The sequence below is a fragment of the Rana temporaria genome, unplaced genomic scaffold, assembly GCF_905171775.1.
Source record: "Rana temporaria unplaced genomic scaffold, aRanTem1.1, whole genome shotgun sequence".
In the NCBI taxonomy this organism is placed as follows: Eukaryota; Metazoa; Chordata; class Amphibia; order Anura; family Ranidae; genus Rana; species Rana temporaria.
This window is the reverse complement of record NW_024404565.1, coordinates 1-16629: the sequence shown is the minus strand read 5'-3', so window position 1 is coordinate 16629 and position 16629 is coordinate 1. Positions and strand designations below refer to the sequence as shown.

The following is a 16629-nucleotide window of genomic DNA, read 5'->3' as shown; positions in this document are numbered from 1 at the left end:
AGTTTTTGAACGGCGCATGCGCCGTCCGTGGAATATCCCAGTGTGCATTGCTTCAAATGACGCCGGTCGGATCTTAGGCCCCATACACACGAGAGGATTTATCCGCAGATACGGTCCAGCGGACCGTATCCGCGGATAAATCCTCTCAAAGATTTCAGAGGATTTCTATGCGATGGCGTGTACACACCATCGCATTGAAATCCGCGCTGAAATCCTCTGCCGATGACGTGTCGCGCCGTCGCCGCTATTATGACGCGGCGACGGGCGCGACGCTGTCATATAAGGAATTCCACGCATGCGTCAAGTCATTACGACGCGTGCGGGGAATCCCTTTAGACGGATGGATCCGGTGAGTCTGTACAGACGAGCGGATCCATCCGTTGGAATGGATTCCAGCAGATGGATTTGTTGAGCATGTCAGCAAATATCCATCTGCTGGAAATCCATCCCAGGGGAGATTTATCTGCGGATAAATATCCCACGGAGTGTACACACCATAGAATCTATCCGCTGAAATCCGTTTGCACGGATTTATCTGCGGATAGATTCTATGGTGTGTATGGGGCCTTAGGGAAATCTATGCGTAACTGATTCTCTGAATCAGGCGCATAGATACGACGGCCGCACTCAGAGATACGCCGGCGTATCTTGTATCTGAATCCGGCCCTTTCTGTGTACATTTGGGGGGAAAAGAAAGAAACCGGTAATTTTCTCTCCGGGTCGAATGTGATCTCGTCATGCAGAAATGAACGATTGAGGAAAGTCGGCATTATGGCCACTGATGGAGTTGATGATCATAGGAAATAAATATTTCTCCTCTATGATCGCCAGCGCCACCCAGTGGCCATAATTCAGTATTTTCCGGGTTTATTCTGTATGAATTAAAAATGTTCGATCGGGAGAGAAAATAACGTTCGATGTTGCCATCATTCACACGGCGGGAACTCCATTTCAGGAACGGCGCTGCGATTTTTTTACCAATTCACCCCGAAGTGTTTATTTCCATTATTCCGGCTTCACAGGAAGAACGTCGCGTCTGATTGTTGCCCCGCCCTTCTTTATATAATTCATTATCATTGCGCAGTGGGAGGAGCTTGGTAACAAGTTGTGAAATGATTTCTCTTGCAGCGGTTTCCTTGAAGTGAAAAAGATTCAGAGACGGCGACGTCGCTGCTGCCGCCGGCGGGACTCTCGCGCTGAGGATACCCGGATCTTCTTATCACTGTGATTTCTGCTTCCTGGTTCTGGAATCTCCGTTATTCCGATGGAATGTTCTAAGACCCGCCTCTTCCCATTGTCTCCCCCTAGTGGTCACTATGTACCCTGCAGAGGCTTCACCCCTCACCCAGCACTTCTCACCTGTCACCCGGCACTATGTACCCTACAGAGGCTTCACCCCTCACCCGGCACTATGTACCCTTCAGAGGCTTCACCCCTCACCCCTCACCCCTCACCCCTCACCCGGCACTATGTACCCTTCAGAGGCTTCACCCCTCACCCCTCACCCAGCACCCGGCACTATGTACCCTACAGAGGCTTCACCCCTCACCCGTCACCCCTCACCCGTCACCCAGCACTTCTCACCTGTCACCCGGCACTATGTTGCAAAATGTTTTTTGTTTTTCTTTTTGAACGTTTCTGACAATAAAGTTGTTTTTCACCTGAATGGATTTCTCTCTCCATTATTGGATGATGTAAATCTTCTCTTCTCCGAATTTCCGGATAACAATAATAAAGGAATTAAAAACGAACGCGAAACAACGAAAAAAAAAACAATTCAGATGAAATTGAAATTCGAATAGTTTTCCAATTTCCAAAGAGAATAAAATAGAATAGAAAATAAAAGAACATAATAGATTTTAATATAATAGAAATAAATAGAATAGAATATAACCATCTTCTAAAATTCTAATTTCAAATAGAATAAATTTGAATACTTAGGAAAAGAATAGAATAGAAGAAAAATATAATAGACTATAATGGAATAGAAAATAATAGAATAAAAAAAAAACCAATAGAATAGAAACATTTCCCAAAATTCAAAAAGAATCAATTCAAATTTGAATAGAATAGAATAAATAACAACAGAATAGAATAGAACATAAAATAAGAGAATAGAAAATAATATAACAGAAAATAAAATAATAGAATAGAATAGAGTAAAACAGAACAAAATAGAATAGAAAATAAAAGAACATAATGGATTAGAATATAATAGAAACAAATAGAATAGAATATAACCATCTTCTGAAATTCGAATTTCAAATAGAATAAATTTGAATACTTAGGAAAATAATAGAATATGAAAAAATAGAATAGACAATAATGGAATAGAAAACAGTAGAATAAAAAAAAACAGAATAAAAAAAAACAATAGAATATAACAATTTCCCAAAATTAAAATAGAGTCAATTCAAATTTGAATAGAATAGAATAAAAAAACAACAGAATATAACAGAAAATAAAAGAATAGAAAAGAATATAACAGAAAATAAAAGAATAGAATAAAAGAGAGTAAAACAGAACAAAATAGAATTGAAAATAAAAGAACGTAATAGAATATAATAGAAAAAAATAGAATAGAACAACATAGAATATAACCATCTTCTGAAATTTTAATACAAATGAATAGAATAGACTATAAAGGAAAAAAATAGAACAATTTTCCAAAATTGAAATAGAATTGATTTGAATAGAAAAAGAAACAAATTGATGTAAATAAACAAATGGAAATTAAAGAAAACATTCTCTGCGCTCGTCTCTCAGGCTGTCCTATAGGAGAGTCCGATGCTCGGAACTCAGGGCTGCTGTTAGGAATTCTGGGGCCCCGTACATCCTCCCTGACAGGGGCCCCACCCCCCCCTGCACTCTTAGTCTCGGGGGTTTGCCATTCAGAGACACTTTCCGCTTTTTGACCTTTTTAGTTTTGAAAGAATAAAGACACAAAAGTCAGAAAATTGGGATTTTTATCAGGAAATCTCAGCGATGGGAGACGAATTTATTGCCCTTCCGAAGAGAACATTTTGCCCTTAACCATCATGGCTGCCCCCGTCCCCCCTACGTCACCGCGGAACGGAGTCCCCACCTGCGCGCAGGCGCCGTAGCGGTGCAGTCCTGCTCTGTCATTGTCCTCCGCGCATGCGCACTCGCTCCTCCCCTCGCTTTCCCTCAGACCAGTCACCATCGAGTGTGATCAGCGGGAGGGACAGACCGTCACCGGAAGCGGAAACGGGGAGAGAGAGAGAAGCTGTAAGACTGCGGGAGCCGGAGTCATGGTGGACGTGAAAGATGCGCTGCTATCGGTGCTGCCGAGTATTCGTCTCCCCCGGGCGGGAGATCGGGTCCACAAAGACGAGTGCGCGCTCTCCTTCCAGACCCCGGTGTGTACCGTATAGTGCGCGCCCCCGAGCCGTATATCGTGTGATAGGGGCGCGGCCACTCCCTACTCCTCCCCCTTTACTCCCGCCCCCTTCACTCCCTACTCCTCCCCCCTCCACTCCCTACTCCTCCCCCTTCTACTCCCTACTCCTCCCCCTCCACTCCCTACTCCTCCCCCTTCTACTCCCTACTCCTCCCCCTTCTACTCCCTACTCCTCCCCTTCCACTCCCTACTCCTCCCCCCTCCACTCCCTACCACTCTCTACTCCTCCCCCTCCCTACTCCTCCCCCTCCCTACTCCTCCCCCTCTACTCCCTACTCCCTCCCCCTCTACTCCCTACTCCCCCCCCTTCACTCCCTACTCCTCCCCCCTCCACTCCCTACTCCTCCCCCTTCTACTCCCTACTCCTCCCCCTTCTACTCCCTACTCCTCCCCCTCCACTCCCTACTCCTCCCCCTTCTACTCCCTACTCCTCCCCCTTCCACTCCCTACTCCTCCCCTTCCACTCCCTACTCCTCCCCCTCCACTCCCTACTTCTCCCCCCTCCACTCCCTACCACTCTCTACTCCTCCCCCTCCCTACTCCTCCCCCTCCCTACTCCTCCCCCTCCCTACTCCTCCCCCTCTACTCCCTACTCCCTCCCCCTCTACTCCCTACTCCCCCCCCATTCCACTCACTACTCCTCCCCTCTCCACTCCCTACTCCTCCCCCTCCACTCCCTACTCCTCCCCCCTCCACTCCCTACTCCTCCCCCCTTTACTCCCTCCCACTTCACTCCCTACTCCTCCTCCCCCTCTACTCCCTACTCCTCCCCCCTTCCACTCCCACCCCCTTCACTCCCTACTCCTCCCCCCTTCCACTCCCTACTCCTCCCCCCTTCCACTCCCTACTCCTCCCCCCTTCCACTCCCTACTCCTCCCCCTTCCACTCCCTACTCCTCCCCACTTCACTCCCTACTCCTCCCCCCTCCACTCCCTACTCCTCCCCCCCTCCACTCCCTACTCCTCCCCTCTCCACTCCCTACTCCTCCCCCCTTTACTCCCTCCCACTTCACTCCCTACTCCTCCTCCCCCTCTACTCCCTACTCCTCCCCCCTTCCACTCCCACCCCCTTCACTCCCTACTCCTCCCCCTTCCACTCCCTACTCCTCCCCCTTCCACTCCCTACTCCTCCCCCCTTCCACTCCCTACTCCTCCCCCCTTCCACTCCCTACTCCTTCCCACTTCACTCCCTACTCCTCCCCCTTCTACTCCTCCCCCTCTACTCCCTACTCCTCCCCCTCTACTCCCTACTCCTCCCCCCTTCCACTCCCTACTCCTCCCCCTTCACTCCCTACTCCTCCCCCTTCACTCCCTACTCCTCCCCCTTCACTCCCTACTCCTCCCCCTTCACTCCCTACTCCTCCCCTTCTACTCCTCCCCCCTCTACTCCCTACTCCTCCCCCTTCCACTCCCTACTCCTCCCCCTTCCACTCCCTACTCCTCCCCCTTCCACTCCCTACTCCTCCCCCTCCACTCCCTACTCCTCCCCCTCTGATACTCCTCCCCCTTTACTCCATACTCCTCCCCTTCACTCCCTACTCCTCCCCCCTCCACTCCCTACTCCTCCCCCCTTCCACTCCCTACTCCTCCCCCCTCTACTCCCTACTCCTCCCTCCTCTACTCCCTACTCCTCCCCCCTCTACTCCCTACTCCTCCCCCCTTCCACTCCCTACTCCTCCCCCCTTCCACTCCCTACTCCTCCCCCTCTACTCCCTACTCCTCCCCAATCCACTCCCTACTCCTCCCCCTTCCACTCCCTACTCCCCCCCCTCTACTCCCTCCCCACCCCGCCCCCAACCTCCGCCTACTGTGTGTCGCCCCGCCCCCAACCTCCGCCTACTGTGTGTCGCCCCGCCCCCTCCCTCCTTCTACTGTGTGTCGCCCCGCCCCTTCCCTCCGCCTACTGTGTGTCACCCCGCCCCCAACCTCCGCCTACTGTGTGTCACCCCGCCCCCTCCCTCCGCCTACTGTGTGTCTCCCCGCCCCCAACCTCCGCCTACTGTGTGTCACCCCGCCCCCTCCCTCCGCCTACTGTGTGTCACCCCGCCCCCTCCCTCCGCCTACTGTGTGTCTCCCCGCCCCCAACCTCCGCCTACTGTGTGTCTCCCCGCCCCCTCCCTCCGCCTACTGTGTGTCTCCCCGCCCCCAACCTCCGCCTACTGTGTGTCTCCCCGCCCCCTCCCTCCGCCTACTGTGTGTCACCCCGCCCCCAACCTCCGCCTACTGTGTGTCACCCCGCCCCCTCCCTCCGCCTACTGTGTGTCACCCCGCCCCCTCCCTCCGCCTACTGTGTGTCACCCCCGCCCCCTCCCTCCGCCTACTGTGTCTCCCCGCCCCTCCCTCCGCCTACTGTGTGTCTCCCCGCCCCCTCCCTCCGCCTACTGTGTGTCTCCCCGCCCCCTCCCTCCGCCTACTGTGTGTCTCCCCGCCCCCCTCCCTCCGCCTACTGTGTGTCTCCCCGCCCCCTCCCTCCGCCTACTGTGTGTCACCCCGCCCCCAACCTCCACCTACTGTGTCTCCCCGCCCCTCCCTCCGCCTACTGTGTGTCACCCCGCCCCCAACCTCCGCCTACTGTGTCACCCCGCCCCCTCCCTCCGCCTACTGTGTGTCCCCGCCCCCAACCTCCGCCTACTGTGTGTCACCCCGCCCCCAACCTCCGCCTACTGTGTCACCCCGCCCCCAACCTCCGCCTACTGTGTCACCCCGCCCCCTCCCTCCGCCTACTGTGTGTCTCCCCGCCCCCTCCCTCTGCCTACTGTGTGTCTCCCCGCCCCCTCCCTCCTCCTACTGTGTGTCACCCCGCCCCCTCCCTCCGCCTACTGTGTGTCACCCCCGCCCCCAACCGCCGCCTACTGTGTGTCACCCCGCCCCCTCCCTCCGCCTACTGTGTGTCTCCCCGCCCCCTCCCTCCGCCTACTGTGTGTCTCCCCGCCCCCTCCCTCCGCCTACTGTGTGTCTCCCCGCCCCCTCCCTCCGCCTACTGTGTGTCTCCCCGCCCCCTCCCTCCGCCTACTGTGTGTCTCCCCGCCCCCTCCCTCCGCCTACTGTGTGTCACCCCGCCCCCTCCCTCCGCCTACTGTGTGTCTCCCCGCCCCCTCCCTCCGCCTACTGTGTGTCACCCCGCCCCCTCCCTCCGCCTACTGTGTGTCACCCCGCCCCCAACCTCCACCTACTGTGTCTCCCCGCCCCCTCCCTCCGCCTACTGTGTGTCACCCCGCCCCCAACCTCCACCTACTGTGTGTCTCCCCGCCCCCTCCCTCCGCCTACTGTGTGTCTCCCCGCCCCCTCCCTCCGCCTACTGTGTGTCACCCCCCCCCCCCCCTCCGCCTACTGTGTGTCTCCCCGCCCCTCCCTCCGCCTACTGTGTGTCTCCCCGCCCCCCAACCTCCGCCTACTGTGTGTCACCCCGCCCCCAACCTCCGCCTACTGTGTCACCCCGCCCCCAACCTCCGCCTACTGTGTGTCTCCCCGCCCCCAACCTCCGCCTACTGTGTGTCTCCCCGCCCCCAACCTCCGCCTACTGTGTGTCTCCCCGCCCCCAACCTCCGCCTACTGTGTGTCTCCCCGCCCCCAACCTCCGCCTACTGTGTGTCACCCCGCCCCCAACCTCCGCCTACTGTGTGTCACCCCGCCCCCAACCGCCGCCTACTGTGTGTCTCCCCGCCCCCTCCCTCTGCCTACTGTGTGTCACCCCGCCCCCAACCTCCGCCTACTGTGTGTCTCCCCGCCCCCCAACCTCCGCCTACTGTGTGTCTCCCCGCCCCCCAACCTCCGCCTACTGTGTGTCTCCCCGCCCCCTCCCTCCGCCTACTGTGTGTCTCCCCGCCCCCAACCTCCGCCTACTGTGTCACCCCCCCCCCCTCCCTCCGCCTACTGTGTGTCACCCCGCCCCCAACCTCCGCCTACTGTGTGTCACCCCGCCCCCAACCTCCGCCTACTGTGTGTCACCCCGCCCCCAACCGCCGCCTACTGTGTGTCTCCCCGCCCCCTCCCTCCGCCTACTGTGTGTCACCCCGCCCCCTCCCTCCGCCTACTGTGTGTCACCCCGCCCCCAACCTCCGCCTACTGTGTGTCACCCCGCCCCCTCCCGCCGCCTACTGTGTGTCTCCCCGCCCCCAACCTCCGCCTACTGTGTGTCTCCCCGCCCCCAACCTCCGCCTACTGTGTGTCACCCCGCCCCCTCCCTCCGCCTACTGTGTGTCACCCCGCCCCCTCCCGCCGCCTACTGTGTGTCTCCCCGCCCCCAACCTCCGCCTACTGTGTGTCACCCCGCCCCCAACCTCCGCCTACTGTGTGTCACCCCCCCCCCCTCCCTCCGCCTACTGTGTGTCACCCCGCCCCCTCCCTCCGCCTACTGTGTGTCTCCCCGCCCCCTCCCTCCGCCTACTGTGTGTCACCCCGCCCCCAACCTCCGCCTACTGTGTGTCACCCCGCCCCCTCCCTCCGCCTACTGTGTGTCACCCCGCCCCCTCCCTCCGCCTACTGTGTGTCACCCCGCCCCCTCCCTCCGCCTACTGTGTGTCACCCCGCCCCCTCCCTCCGCCTACTGTGTGTCTCCCCGCCCCCTCCCTCCGCCTACTGTGTGTCTCCCCGCCCCCTCCCTCCGCCTACTGTGTGTCACCCCGCCCCCAACCTCCGCCTACTGTGTCACCCCCCCCCCCTCCCTCCGCCTACTGTGTGTCACCCCGCCCCCTCCCTCCGCCTACTGTGTGTCACCCCGCCCCCTCCCTCCGCCTACTGTGTGTCTCCCCGCCCCCAACCGCCGCCTACTGTGTGTCTCCCCGCCCCCTCCCTCCGCCTACTGTGTGTCACCCCGCCCCCAACCTCCACCTACTGTGTCTCCCCGCCCCTCCCTCCGCCTACTGTGTCACCCCGCCCCCAACCTCCGCCTACTGTGTGTCTCCCCGCCCCCAACCTCCGCCTACTGTGTCACCCCGCCCCCAACCTCCGCCTACTGTGTGTCCCCGCCCCCAACCTCCGCCTACTGTGTGTCACCCCGCCCCCAACCTCCGCCTACTGTGTCACCCCGCCCCCAACCTCCGCCTACTGTGTCACCCCGCCCCCAACCGCTGCCTACTGTGTCACCCCGCCCCCAACCGCCGCCTACTGTGTGTCACCCCGCCCCCAACCTCCGCCTACTGTGTGTCACCCCGCCCCCAACCTCCGCCTACTGTGTGTCGCCCCGCCTGTACTATGTCTGCAGTCTCTGATCATCTCCTGTACTATGTCTGCAGTCTCTGATCATCTCCTGTATTATGTCTGCAGTCTCTGATCATCTCCTGTACTATGTCTGCAGTCTCTGATCATCTCCTGTACTATGTCTGCAGTCTCTGATCATCTCCTGTACTATGTCTGCAGTCTCTGATCATCTCCTGTACTATGTCTGCAGTCTCTGATCATCTCCTGTATTATGTCTGCAGTCTCTGATCATCTCCTGTATTATGTCTGCAGTCTCTGATCATCTCCTGTATTATGTCTGCAGTCTCTGATCATCTCCTGTACTATGTCTGCAGTCTCTGACACTCTCCTGTACTATGTCTGCAGTCTATGATCATCTCCTGTACTATGTCTGCAGTCTCTGATCATCTCCTGTACTATGTCTGCAGTCTCTGATCATCTCCTGTATTATGTCTGCAGTCTCTGATCATCTCCTGTATCATGTCTGCAGTCTCTGATCATCTCCTGTATTATGTCTGCAGTCTCTGATCATCTCCTGTATCATGTCTGCAGTCTCTGACCATCTCCTGTATTATGTCTGCAGTCTCTGATCATCTCCTGTATCATGTCTGCAGTCTTTGACCATCTCCTGTACTATGTCTGCAGTCTCTGACCGTCTCCTGTATTATGTCTGCAGTCTCTGATCGTCTCCTGTATCATGTCTGCAGTCTCTGACCGTCTCCTGTATTATGTCTGCAGTCTCTGATCATCTCCTGTACTATGTCTGCAGTCTCTGATCATCTCCTGTACTATGTCTGCAGTCTCTGATCATCTCCTGTACTATGTCTGCAGTCTCTGATCATCTCCTGTATTATGTCTGCAGTCTCTGATCATCTCCTGTATTATGTCTGCAGTCTCTGATCATCTCCTGTATTATGTCTGCAGTCTCTGACACTCTCCTGTACTATGTCTGTAGTCTATGATCATCTCCTGTACTATGTCTGCAGTCTCTGATCATCTCCTGTACTATGTCTGCAGTCTCTGATCATCTCCTGTATTATGTCTGCAGTCTCTGATCATCTCCTGTATCATGTCTGCAGTCTCTGATCATCTCCTGTACTATGTCTGCAGTCTCTGATCATCTCCTGTATCATGTCTGCAGTCTCTGATCATCTCCTGTACTATGTCTGCAGTCTCTGATCATCTCCTGTATTATGTCTGCAGTCTCTGATCGTCTCCTGTACTATGTCTGCAGTCTCTGATCGTCTCCTGTATCATGTCTGCAGTCTCTGATCATCTCCTGTATTATGTCTGCAGTCTCTGATCATCTCCTGTATCATGTCTGCAGTCTCTGATCATCTCCTGTATCATGTCTGCAGTCTCTGATCATCTCCTGTATTATGTCTGCAGTCTCTGATCATCTCCTGTATCATGTCTGCAGTCTCTGATCATCTCCTGTATTATGTCTGCAGTCTCTGATCATCTCCTGTATTATGTCTGCAGTCTCTGATCATCTCCTGTATCATGTCTGCAGTCTCTGATCATCTCCTGTATTATGTCTGCAGTCTCTGATCATCTCCTGTATCATGTCTGCAGTCTCTGATCATCTCCTGTATCATGTCTGCAGTCTCTGATCATCTCCTGTACTATGTCTGCAGTCTCTGATCATCTCCTGTATTATGTCTGCAGTCTCTGATCATCTCCTGTATCATGTCTGCAGTCTCTGATCATCTCCTGTATTATGTCTGCAGTCTCTGATCATCTCCTGTATCATGTCTGCAGTCTCTGATCATCTCCTGTACTATGTCTGCAGTCTCTGATCATCTCCTGTATTATGTCTGCAGTCTCTGATCATCTCCTGTATTATGTCTGCAGTCTGACCATCTCCTGTATTATGTCTGCAGTCTCTGATCATCTCCTGTATCATGTCTGCAGTCTCTGACCATCTCCTGTACTATGTCTGCAGTCTCTGATCATCTCCTGTACTATGTCTGCAGTCTCTGACCATCTCCTGTACTATGTCTGCAGTCTCTGATCATCTCCTGTATTATGTCTGCAGTCTCTGATCATCTCCTGTACTATGTCTGCAGTCTCTGACCATCTCCTGTACTATGTCTGCAGTCTCTGATCGTCTCCTGTACTATGTCTGCAGTCTCTGATCATCTCCTGTATTATGTCTGCAGTCTCTGACCATCTCCTGTATTATGTCTGCAGTCTCTGATCATCTCCTGTACTATGTCTGCAGTCTCTGATCATCTCCTGTATTATGTCTGCAGTCTCTGATCATCTCCTGTATCATGTCTGCAGTCTCTGATCATCTCCTGTACTATGTCTGCAGTCTCTGATCATCTCCTGTATCATGTCTGCAGTCTCTGATCATCTCCTGTACTATGTCTGCAGTCTCTGATCATCTCCTGTATTATGTCTGCAGTCTCTGATCATCTCCTGTACTATGTCTGCAGTCTCTGATCGTCTCCTGTATCATGTCTGCAGTCTCTGATCATCTCCTGTATTATGTCTGCAGTCTCTGATCATCTCCTGTATCATGTCTGCAGTCTCTGATCATCTCCTGTACTATGTCTGCAGTCTCTGATCATCTCCTGTATTATGTCTGCAGTCTCTGATCATCTCCTGTATTATGTCTGCAGTCCCTGATCATCTCCTGTATCATGTCTGCAGTCTCTGATCATCTCCTGTATTATGTCTGCAGTCTCTGATCATCTCCTGTATTATGTCTGCAGTCTCTGATCATCTCCTGTACTATGTCTGCAGTCTCTGATCATCTCCTGTATTATGTCTGCAGTCTCTGATCATCTCCTGTATCATGTCTGCAGTCTCTGATCATCTCCTGTATTATGTCTGCAGTCTCTGATCATCTCCTGTATCATGTCTGCAGTCTCTGATCATCTCCTGTATCATGTCTGCAGTCTCTGATCATCTCCTGTACTATGTCTGCAGTCTCTGATCATCTCCTGTATTATGTCTGCAGTCTCTGATCATCTCCTGTATCATGTCTGCAGTCTCTGATCATCTCCTGTATTATGTCTGCAGTCTCTGATCATCTCCTGTATCATGTCTGCAGTCTCTGATCATCTCCTGTACTATGTCTGCAGTCTCTGATCATCTCCTGTATTATGTCTGCAGTCTCTGATCATCTCCTGTATCATGTCTGCAGTCTCTGACCATCTCCTGTACTATGTCTGCAGTCTCTGATCATCTCCTGTACTATGTCTGCAGTCTCTGACCATCTCCTGTACTATGTCTGCAGTCTCTGATCATCTCCTGTATTATGTCTGCAGTCTCTGATCATCTCCTGTACTATGTCTGCAGTCTCTGACCATCTCCTGTACTATGTCTGCAGTCTCTGATCGTCTCCTGTACTATGTCTGCAGTCTCTGATCATCTCCTGTATTATGTCTGCAGTCTCTGACCATCTCCTGTATTATGTCTGCAGTCTCTGATCATCTCCTGTACTATGTCTGCAGTCTCTGATCATCTCCTGTATCATGTCTGCAGTCTCTGACCATCTCCTGTATTATGTCTGCAGTCTCTGATCATCTCCTGTACTATGTCTGCAGTCTCTGACCATCTCCTGTACTATGTCTGCAGTCTCTGATCATCTCCTGTACTATGTCTGCAGTCTCTGATCATCTCCTGTACTATGTCTGCAGTCTCTGACCATCTCCTGTATTATGTCTGCAGTCTCTGACCATCTCCTGTATTATGTCTGCAGTCTCTGATCATCTCCTGTATCATGTCTGCAGTCTCTGATCATCTCCTGTATCATGTCTGCAGTCTCTGATCATCTCCTGTATTATGTCTGCAGTCTCTGACCGTCTCCTGTATTATGTCTGCAGTCTCTGATCATCTCCTGTATCATGTCTGCAGTCTCTGACCATCTCCTGTACTATGTCTGCAGTCTCTGACCATCTCCTGTATTATGTCTGCAGTCTCTGACCGTCTCCTGTATTATGTCTGCAGTCTCTGATCATCTCCTGTATTATGTCTGCAGTCTCTGATCATCTCCTGTACTATGTCTGCAGTCTCTGACCATCTCCTGTACTATGTCTGCAGTCTCTGACCATCTCCTGTATTATGTCTGCAGTCTCTGACCGTCTCCTGTATTATGTCTGCAGTCTCTGATCATCTCCTGTATTATGTCTGCAGTCTCTGACCATCTCCTGTATTATGTCTGCAGTCTCTGACCGTCTCCTGTATTATGTCTGCAGTCTCTGATCATCTCCTGTACTATGTCTGCAGTCTCTGATCATCTCCTGTATCATGTCTGCAGTCTCTGATCATCTCCTGTACTATGTCTGCAGTCTCTGACCATCTCCTGTATTATGTCTGCAGTCTCTGATCATCTCCTGTATTATGTCTGCAGTCTCTGATCGTCTCCTGTACTATGTCTGCAGTCTCTGACCGTCTCCTGTCTTGTTGTAGGAATCGGAGGGCGGTCTGTACATTTGTATGAACACTTTCCTGGGATACGGCAGATCTTATGTAGAACGACATTACAACAAAACCGGCCAGAGGGCGTACCTCCACGTCAAGAAAACCCTCAAACCGGTAAGAGTCCCCTCCCCCACCCCTCACATTTCCTGTGCAGTCAGGTGTGCGTTTCCTCGGCTGAGGCTCGCGGGGGAGGGGACGTCGCTTCCTTGTTCGGGGACTCGAAGGAATTCCCGGATTTGTTTCCGTCTTTCTCTAGCCGGTGGGATCGCGGGGCGGGTCTCCGGGTGGGACGGGAGGCCCAGAGAGCGCGGGGGGGAGGGGGGCGCACCTCCCCATCCATTCGTTTGGGATAACAACCAAGTGACATTCAGCTACATCATTTGTTAGCCAGCCGTCCGCTCTGAACAGCGGTATCGGGGTGATACCCGCAGCTGCAGATCATCCCGGTATAACCCCTGAAAGCTGAGAACACAAATGTGCGTACGGTGGGTGCTAAGGGGTTAACAAGACACGGGGCCCCTCATTATAATGAGAAGAAAAGAGGTTTAAACTATGTAGAGGGTTCTTTACTGTAAGAGCGGCAAGGATGTGGAATTCCCTTCCACAGGCGGTGGTCTCAGCGGGGGAGGGGCATCAATGGTTTCATTAGATCATCACCTGAAGGGGCCCAACATACAGAGAGATACAATGTAACACTGACATCCAATCACACACAGAGGGGGGACCGTGTATTGTGATATCGCTGGATCCGCACTCTAGGTCAGATTCACAGAGACTTGCGCCGACGTATCCGTAAATACGCCGTCGTAAGTCCAAATGTGCGCTGTCGTATCTTTGCGCTCATTCTTAAAATGAGATACGCCTCACTGTTGCCAAGATACGACCGACGTAAGTCTCCTACACCGTCGTATCTTGGGCGCATATTTACGCTGGCCACTAGGGGCGTTTATGTTGATTTACGTGTTTGAATATGTAAATGAGCGAGATACGCCGATTCACGAACGTACTTGCGCCCGTCTCAGTAAGCTACGCCGTTTACGTAAGGCGTTTTTCCGGCGTAAAGATAAACTACCAAAAAGATGGCGCAGCCCATGCAAAGGTATGGACGTCGGAAGTGCCGTCGCATTTTACGCCGTTTACGTAAGTCGTACGTGAATGGGGCTGGGCGTAAGTTAGGTTTCACGTCATACGCATTGAGCCGTCGTATCGTAGGGAGTATTTGCGACGTGATTCTGAGCATGCGCACGCATGCGCCGTACGAACAGCCCTTTATTTACATGGGGTCACGGTTAAGCCCGCCCACTACCTACCTACTTTGTATTAGGCGGGGTTACGCCGGCCCATTTTCGATACGCCAACGTAACTTACGGCGCAAGTGCTTTGTGAATACTAGTCTTGCCTCTCTATGTTACGTCGGCATAGTGAAAATGGGATACGCTACGCCGGCCAAAAGATACGCCGATTTCTCTGAATCTGGCCCCCCCGTGTGTAAAGAATCAGATATATACAATTTCAGAGGATTTTCACTTTAACAATATATTTATTTTATTTTAGCAGAAATCTGATGACTCCAACGCCGCCACCGGGGACCCCCCCCGCAAGAAACCCACCCGGCTCGCCATCGGTAAGATTTCCTTCCTCTGTGGTCTTCATATATAAAACCAGTTTGTTTTATTCTCCGGGGTCTCGGCTTTCAGAAGACGGATCGTGTCTGAGAGACTTCAGGCCTAATTTTTTTATTTAAAAAAATAAATAAAACATGTCTGGAAATGAAAGGGTTAAACCTAAAAATATGTGGAAATCTGTTATAGTGTGTTGGATGTTGGGTTTGTTGGATGTTGGGTTTGTTGGATGTTGGGGTTTGTTGGATGTTGGGGTTTGTTGGATGTTGGGTTTGTTGGATGTTGGGTTTGTTGGATGTTGGGTTTGTTGGATGTTGGGGTTTGTTGGATGTTGGGGTATGTTGGATGTTGGGGTTTGTTGGATGTTGGGGTATGTTGGATGTTGGGGTTTGTTGGATGTTGGGGTTTGTTGGATGTTGGGGTTTGTTGGATGTTGGGTTTTGTTGGATGTTGGGTTTTGTTGGGTGTTGGGGTTTTGTTGGGTGTTGGGGTATGTTGGATGTTGGGTTTGTTGGATGTTGGGTTTGTTGGATGTTGGGTTTGTTGGATGTTGGGTTTGTTGGATGTTGGGGTTTTGTTGGATGTTGGGGTTTTGTTGGATGTTGGGTTTGTTGGATGTTGGATGTTGGGGTATGTTGGATGTTGGGTATGTTGGATGTTGGGGTTTGTTGGATGTTGGGGTTTGTTGGATGTTGGGGTATGTTGGATGTTGGGGTTTTGTTGGATGTTGGGTTTTGTTGGATGTTGGGGTATGTTGGGGTATGTTGGATGTTGGGGTTTGTTGAATGTTGGGTATGTTGGATGTTGGGGTTTGTTGGATGTTGGGGTTTGTTGGATGTTGGGGTTTTGTTGGATGTTGGGGTATGTTGGATGTTGGGGTTTGTTGGATGTTGGGTTATGTTGGATGTTGGGGTTTGTTGGATGTTGGGTTTTGTTGGATGTTGGGTTATGTTGGATGTTGGGTTATGTTGGATGTTGGGGTTTGTTGGATGTTGGGGTATGTTGGATGTTGGGTTTGTTGGATGTTGGGTTTGTTGGATGTTGGGTTTGTTGGATGTTGGGGTTTGTTGGATGTTGGGGTATGTTGGATGTTGGGGTTTGTTGGATGTTGGGGTATGTTGGATGTTGGGGTTTGTTGGATGTTGGGGTTTGTTGGATGTTGGGGTTTGTTGGATGTTGGGTTTTGTTGGATGTTGGGTTTTGTTGGGTGTTGGGGTTTTGTTGGGTGTTGGGGTATGTTGGATGTTGGGTTTGTTGGATGTTGGGTTTGTTGGATGTTGGGTTTGTTGGATGTTGGGTTTGTTGGATGTTGGGGTTTTGTTGGATGTTGGGGTTTGTTGGATGTTGGGTTTGTTGGATGTTGGATGTTGGGGTATGTTGGATGTTGGGGTATGTTGGATGTTGGGGTTTGTTGGATGTTGGGGTTTGTTGGATGTTGGGGTATGTTGGATGTTGGGGTTTTGTTGGATGTTGGGTTTTGTTGGATGTTGGGGTATGTTGGGGTATGTTGGATGTTGGGGTTTGTTGAATGTTGGGGTATGTTGGATGTTGGGGTTTGTTGGATGTTGGGGTTTGTTGGATGTTGGGGTTTTGTTGGATGTTGGGGTATGTTGGATGTTGGGGTTTGTTGGATGTTGGGGTATGTTGGATGTTGGGGTTTGTTGGATGTTGGGTTTTGTTGGATGTTGGGTTTTGTTGGATGTTGGGGTTTTGTTGGATGTTGGGGTTTTGTTGGATGTTGGGGTTTGTTGGATGTTGGGTTTTGTTGGATGTTGGGGTTTTGTTGGATGTTGGGGTTTGTTGGATGTTGGGTTTGTTGGATGTTGGGTTTGTTGGATGTTGGGTTTGTTGGATGTTGGGTTTGTTGGGTGTTGGGTTTGTTGGGTGTTGGGTTTGTTGGATGTTGGGGTTTTGTTGGATGTTGGGGTTTTGTTGGATGTTGGGGTTTTGTTGGATGTTGGGGTTTTGTTGGATG

General features: G+C 52.2%; 2 protein-coding genes across 3 annotated transcripts in view; both read left to right on the top strand.

Moving 5' to 3' along the window:
• LOC120922625 (vesicle-associated membrane protein 2-like) overlaps positions 1-1271 on the top strand; it is a 42966-nt gene extending 41695 nt beyond the window's left edge. Inside the window, exon 5 of the mRNA XM_040334712.1 lies at positions 1129-1271. Within this exon, the coding sequence (XP_040190646.1) occupies positions 1129-1145 (17 nt within the window). The 3' untranslated portion in view covers positions 1146-1271. The remainder of the gene's footprint in view (positions 1-1128) is intronic.
• A 1899-nt stretch (positions 1272-3170) lies between these two features.
• On the top strand, positions 3171-14706 carry LOC120922624 (ubiquitin carboxyl-terminal hydrolase 5-like). 2 transcript variants are annotated; one of them, XM_040334711.1, is made up of 3 exons: positions 3171-3380; positions 13021-13146; positions 14590-14706. In XM_040334711.1, exons 1-3 carry the CDS (start codon positions 3273-3275, stop codon positions 14689-14691), a joined length of 336 nt encoding a protein of 111 aa, XP_040190645.1. In that variant the 5' UTR covers positions 3171-3272; the 3' UTR covers positions 14692-14706. The 2 variants fall into 2 exon arrangements, with proteins under 2 accessions (XP_040190645.1, XP_040190644.1); XM_040334710.1 differs by having other exon boundaries at positions 3174-3380; positions 14587-14706.
• Positions 14707-16629: the final 1923 nt, after the last annotated feature.